At 44.7% G+C, this 6,772-nt stretch overlaps 1 protein-coding gene across 1 annotated transcript in view; it reads left to right on the top strand.

The window, feature by feature from the left end:
- LOC108784872 (VPS10 domain-containing receptor SorCS3-like) overlaps nucleotides 1–6,772 on the top strand; it is a 436,296-nt gene that overhangs the window by 212,655 nt on the left and 216,869 nt on the right. The window contains exon 5 of the mRNA XM_018553807.1: nucleotides 3,155–3,228. Within this exon, the coding sequence (XP_018409309.1) occupies nucleotides 3,155–3,228 (74 nt within the window). The remainder of the gene's footprint in view (nucleotides 1–3,154; nucleotides 3,229–6,772) is intronic.

The raw sequence follows: 6,772 nt of genomic DNA on the forward strand, positions 1-6,772 counted from the left end.
CGGGGACACCGAAGGAATCCTTCTTCCGGCAGTGACTTGAGCCTTAGCCTGTGTAAGCTCACAACTTATAGCTTACACAAGGTTTCCTCTCTTCTCTCTCCTAGGCGATGGGGAGTAGAGTATAGGGAGTAGGGTGAGTAGGTGAAAGTAAAGTAAATATGTGCCGGTGATGAACTGGAAGTATATTGAGATGTTGACTACGAGATGACTCGGAATTCCCCATTAGAAAACTAATGACAGACTCCCAACCATCAAAGAGGGAAAAGTATAGCAGATGCAAGATAAGGAGCAGAAATATGGATCAGGATGGTGTTGGCATTATTTGGGACGATGTATTCAGAGCTTATGCTGCATTTACCCTGAAAACTTACTCAAAGGGGAAATTACACTTTAAGGAACAGTCATCCCACTCTTGCCCCATTGTTTCATTATCACTCAAGCTGCACTGCGGCCGCTCACTCTTTAGACATCTCGGTGATAAATAGATGGATGATTGCGCTCGCACAGTGAGCAAATTCAAGAGTGCTTTATCTTGAACATCACTCCAGAGCCAAGAATCACTCACACAGAAAATTAGTCAGCTGGAAATTGATTGAAATAGCAAAATCCGACCCCAAGAGGGGAAACATATTTAACTCATTCCGGGGGAAAATCAGAGCTACCTACTTGGTAAGAAGGAAGTAGGCAGTTCAGAGCGCAGCGGTGGTGTATACAAGTGGCGTGACCCATTTCACCTCAACCAGTACTAGAAGCAAAATTACAAAAATGAGAGGTGATGCCTAAAGAGGACCTGTGCAGTGGAGACTGTGCCCAAAAATGGCAAAGGACTAGGAGCTCTTAGCCACCAAGGACGCTCTGGCTGGCGTCCCACCCAGCTCCTGGCAAGCAGTGATGTCAATGAGCTAGGCTGGACGTCAGCCAGAGACAGAGGTAACATGCACCACCTACACCGCCCCCACCCCCCTGGTAACGTGCACCACCAGCACCCACAACAATCCCCCCCCCTGGACACAGTGGGGAAAAAGTCTAGAGACAGCCCTGAGTAGTGCAAGAGTGACATCACCAAATCTCACTCCAAATCTGCTGAGACTGGAAGTCAGAGGCAGCAATGTCTTAGATCTCACACTGCAGATATACAGCTATGGGGCTCAAGACACAGCAGAGCCTAGGTACAGGAAGTGCCCAGCTATTTTTCAGAAGGAATTCAAGACAAAGGTAAGTCTTTTAGGGTATGGTTTAGGTACAAATAATAGTTCTAAGTGTTCCCTAAAGGATAGCATGTCTTCAATTTTTTAGGTTCAGGGCCAGTTACATACAGAAAATTGAAAGGATTTTTAGAGAACCTCATTGTATAGTCTTACCTCCTTGTGTTCTGGAGATTTCAAAACCACTCCAGTAACTTCTCAAACTCACCTCCAAGTGGCCCAGTCATCTCTGAATTGGTGCTGACACTGTCCTTCCTTCTGGAGGGGGGCTACTTTTGTTCCCCATGGTCCCTGTGTGTGTTGTAAAGTAGTCACCGCTCCAAGCTCGCTCCCGGGATGGACTACAATCTCATGTTTAGTTTACTGAATTTTATTGAGATTGTAGTCCATCCCGGGAGTGAGCTTGGAGCGCTGACTACTTTACAACATACACAAGGACCATGGGGAACAAAAGTAGCCCTCCTCCAGAAGGAAAGACAGTGTCACCACCAATTCAGAGAGCAGAGCTGTAGCTCGCGGTATACTGAGCTTAGGTTGACGGGAGGACGCTAGTTTGTGTCCTCCCCTTACCCTAAGGAGAACTATGGGGAAAAGCCCTGACCGCATAGTTCTCCTTTAACTCCTGAGTTTAGTGTCACTTTAAGAGGAGTGGGGAAAGTCCCTCATCTTGTCTATTCAGGTCTATCAAAACACAATATATGCTATCCAAACCTTTCTCCGAGCTCTTCCTGCTGGCTGCAATTGGCAAATATGAAATAGTCATATGTAACATTGTTCAAGAACTGAACATAAGCACTATAAATGTAGATGATTACATAAAATAATATAGACTTCCTTTAAAGGATTATTAAACCCTCAGGTTTTTTTGCATATATCCATTGCTAGCTAGCAGTAGATATATGCAAAAACTTAAAAAAAACTTAAAAAAGAAACTTACCTTTGTCTTCACCGCGCGCTCCCGTCCGAAAATCTGAAAAATCTTGGGGCGGCCGCAAAGAATCTTTTGCAAAGAATGCATGCGCAGTTCAGATTTTCGGCCGGGAGACGAAGAGAGACACAAGGTAAGTCTATGGACGCGTGCGCCCGCATGCAGACACCGTGGGACAGGAAGTGCCAGCAAACACAGAGGAGCGCTGGAGGAACAGATGAAAACGACAGCAAAGTAGAAGATCGGATTAAGAGACATCATTTAAAGGAGAACTATGGGGTCAGGGCTTTTCCCCATAGTTCTCCTTAGGGTAACGGGAGGACACAAACTAGCCTCCTCCCGTCACCCTAAGCTCAGTATACCGGGAGCTACAGCTCGAGGTATACTGAGACGCCGCAGCCGGAGCGGATCCCGACATCGATGTCGAGATCCGCCCAGCTGCGTGAGTGACAGCTGGCTCTGCCTATCTAGAGGCAGAGCCAGCTGTACCCGCCACCTCCCCCATCCGTTCCGCCAGTCAGCGCTGGAGGATCAGAGCGGGGAGGGGGGAATCCAGTCCCTCCCCTGTCACGACAGAGAGCCGTGACAGGATCGAGAGGTGAGCGAGCGCCGGTATGTGTTCGCTCACCTCCCGATCTACTGAGCCGACCTGTGACAGTCTCATTGTCACAGGTCGGCTAGAACTATGAGGTGAGTGAAAAGCATCCACCTCATAGTTCTCCTTTAAGGTAAGTGCTGACACTAACTTTGGGGGGAGGGAAACAAAATTATACTTTAATGTCACTTTAAGCACGATTTAACTTCATAAAATAGATTTTTGTTACTAGTTAAGACATTTAAATTTATTTTTTAAGATTTACCCCTGAGTTTAGTGTCACTTTAAGAAAGCTTTAACATTTCCTGATGCCCTTTGACTGCATTAGAAGAAGAGGAGTTGTAGATACAAACGTTTCTCCTTTAATATAATATTGTATCATTTTATTCCAAGAGGAAACTAACACTTTTTTTCATCTTCTTCCAGCTCTACAGCTCGATGGATTTTGGAAGGAGGTGGCATCTGATGCACGAGAGGATAACACCCAACAGGTTCTATTGGTAAGTCTCCAGCCATGGTATTTATTTTCTTTTCAGAGATGGGAATGTCATTGACGTTGTAATTAAAAGTTTGTTTGAATCTGTTACGCAATCTATGTTATTTTAAAGGAATACTTGTCAGGGGTGATTGCTGATTGGAGCTGCACATGCTCAATGAGATCCCCTGCTATCATATGTACATAGAGCTTCCTGGTAGAATCCTGGCAATGAATGCATGGGTACTTTTATATTGTTGTTGTTTCTTTAAATGTAACAAGAGTTTTTCCAAAACTGCATCTCCTTTTTGAAGGGACTTTGTCTGATCATGTTTAATGCCCAACTCTTAGAAAAAGAAATCCTTTGCCCTACCCACACTCCAGTGCTTCACTCCTCACCCTCCTTTGCACTTGAATTTGACTTGGTATCTGCTTCTATCAAACCCGGGACAGCAGAGTGTAGATGGGGAGAGGGAGAAGCAGCACAAGGAGCCAATCAATTGTGCTGCTCTGCTGATGTGCTCACATGATACATGCTGATGGAAGAGAGAGCAGAGTGACAGAGAGATGAGCTCATCAGTCTTCTTCCCTTTTACTGTCTAGTCAAATTCTGGGAGTGGAGAGGAGACCTGTAATTACTTAACTGCAGTGCACTGTCTACCTGCAAAATAACATGGCGGCAGATCAGGACCGTGAACCATGGAGGTGCAGAAATGTCAAGCATGCCAAGTTTGGCCGGCGGTGCCCCCAGAGGCATATCTACTATAACATGTGTCTATGGCATCCTGCCCAGATCCTGCCAACCAATGACATCACTGTGGCTGGTGTCCCCCAAGCTCCTGGCAACCAGTTAATATCACTGGTTGCCAGGAACTCAGCAGGACGCCTGCCAGAGTGAAAAAAGTTAGCTGTCTCCACTGGTCAGGGAACTTTTGCTGACCCATGGAGTGCCCCTCCCCCGCCTTCAATGCATGTGCCCTGAATAAGCCACTGGATACCACTTGCCAAATGCACCCATTTGAATCAATGGGGGTGCATCGGAACCCTGTGCCAACCACTTGGCACATGGTTGTGGAGTGGTACAGCAATGCCAAAACCCCCCTTGGGATCTGAAAAAAAAAAACAGGCATTCAGGAGATGGTAGTATTGCTTCTTAGACTCCTGCAACCCACCATTCAACCGCCTCTGAAAAGTGATCCACCATGGATTGCTTTTCAGAGGGGCACCATTGTGAATGAGGCCTAATGGTGAAGTTTTAATTGTCTACAGTAGCCAATCAGATGCTTCTTCCACTCGCCCATACTGCACTGGAGCCATTATTATTATACAGGATTTATATAGCGCCAACAGTTTGCGCAGCACTTTACAATAAAAGGAAGACATTACAATCACAATACAATTCAAGACAAGATGGTAAGGAGGGCCCTGCCCCTGAGGGCTTGCAATCTAAAAGGAAGGGGGAAGTGATACATGAGGAGAAGCCATGAATAGAAGACTTTAATAGTCTGATTTATTAAGCATTTGCACCGCATATTACTTCCACTAGATGGAGCCGAGGAGCATAGGACATTCCTTTGCTCCTGGGCTCCATCTAGTGGCAGTAATATGCTGCCAGCGTCATTTGCACAGCTATACGCTATGCAAACACATTATACCTCAGCCCTTTAATGATTATTCTAGGTGACAAAATGTTCCAGTTTCACACGCGGGGCCCAAAGTAACATCTGTGCCAAAGCAAAGTAAGTTAAATTTAATAAAAGAAGTCTTTGCTCGCCCAAGCGATCACGTGAATGAAAAAAAAAACAAAAAAGGTGAAAAAAAACCACTCTATACAGAACGAATAAAGGACAGGGCGATTTTCCCTTCCCCTTCCCGTAATGGTATCAAAATCCGTGACACTGTAATCATGTGATACTTGAAGTGGAAATTAAATGTATGGAGCTCCGTTAAATGATTTGCTTTTAGTGAATTTTTACACTCCAGTCCGAGCTAAGCCGAAGACACGGCGTTTCGCTCAGCGCCATCCTTTCAGCCGCACCGTAATGAAAGTTACGGTTTATTGAGGCTCTGCCCCGGTATTAATGGGGTTTTAGGCTGGCTTCACACCTGGGCGTACGGAATATGCGAGTTTGCCGTGCATTTCGCGATTTGCGGTAAAAGAAACGCGCGTTTCCGAGGGCTATCCGGCTGTATCCTAATGGATACGTGCGGCAAATACGCCCCAAAGAAGCTCCTAGGACATAGGGCGTTTTACAGCGCGTTCCTACTCGCTGTAAAACGCTCAACATGTGAAAACCAATAATTGCCTATGCGCATGGTTCCCACCTGGGCGTTTTACAGCGCGTAGGAAAGCCCAGGTGTGAACCAGGCCTTAAGTAGTAATCAGGCTTGTTACGGACGCGCATATCTGTCTTTGAGGATCGCTGCACTATCCGGATGATTCCGACGGTGGCTTCAAAATTGCAGATTCATTTGCACGTTGATATACGCGGCACTTTCGTTATGACATCTGCGTGAGATCCCCGCTACGTTTTTCTGTTTAATTAATGCAAAGCGACGACTGAGTCATTCTACTCCGAATGCTGCGCAGCGAATTTCATCTGGAAGAGAACGTGTTGCACGTTAAATAGAAACTATTCAAAATATTTAGTCGCGCTTGTGAACGTGATCCGGGAAACTATAATGGCTTTGAGGCAATTTAACTTATTTTATTATTATTTATATAATACATTATTTTTTATCTATTTTTTTTAGTTTTTAAGTAGTTTTTTTAATATATATTTGTTTTTTCTTTGTTTATTTTTGTATTTTTAAAAACATTTTTATAACTGAAATATTAACAATTAAAACCATTAATTTTTTTAAAGAAATGGTCTCCCAGCTGTTATTTTATGTTAAAGGAGTTGTATACTGTCCGATCAGGACCCTCCTAACCATCTTGTTTTGAACTGTACGGTAAGTGTAATGTATTCCTTATATAATTGTACCAATCACAGACCTGGAAGAAGCATGCAGGCCAGGAAAGTTATAGTAATGTCTTATGTTCCGAAGTTTAGGTCAATGACTCTGAAAATACTGAAACCATTTAGCATGACAGCCAGACAACCTGCATCTTCGTTAGCATAGGGCATAGGTGGCAGCCTCCATGATCCCTCAGTATAGGTTACAGCATGCCCCCTCTAATACTGGTGTCTCAGAACACTACGCATTTTATAAAGAAGAGAACATAGCGGTCGCTGCCTCTTTCTAACATAAACTTTAAATGTAGCCAAATAGCAGAAAGAGTAGGGGGCCGGTGAGTCACTGCCCTGATTCATTCAGCTGTGTGTGTAATCTGAGCTTGAGCTATTGATCTCCAGATACAACAGGCTAAACAGTTAAGAATTGTCTGGTAACTGAAACTCTGAATGATGCCATATAGGGGGGAAGGAGTTTGGATGAGACACTTTTTTGGCCATTCAGCTACGTGTATGGTCTGAGCTTCAGTTACTGAGATACTTTCTTTTTTTCTCCTCCTCTCTCTCTCTCTCTCCCTCTCTCACCCACTCCCTCTCTCTCACCCTATCCCT

The sequence above is a fragment of the Nanorana parkeri genome, unplaced genomic scaffold, assembly GCF_000935625.1.
Source record: "Nanorana parkeri isolate BGI_ZX_2015 unplaced genomic scaffold, ASM93562v1 scaffold130, whole genome shotgun sequence".
NCBI classification, from domain to species: domain Eukaryota; kingdom Metazoa; phylum Chordata; class Amphibia; order Anura; family Dicroglossidae; genus Nanorana; species Nanorana parkeri.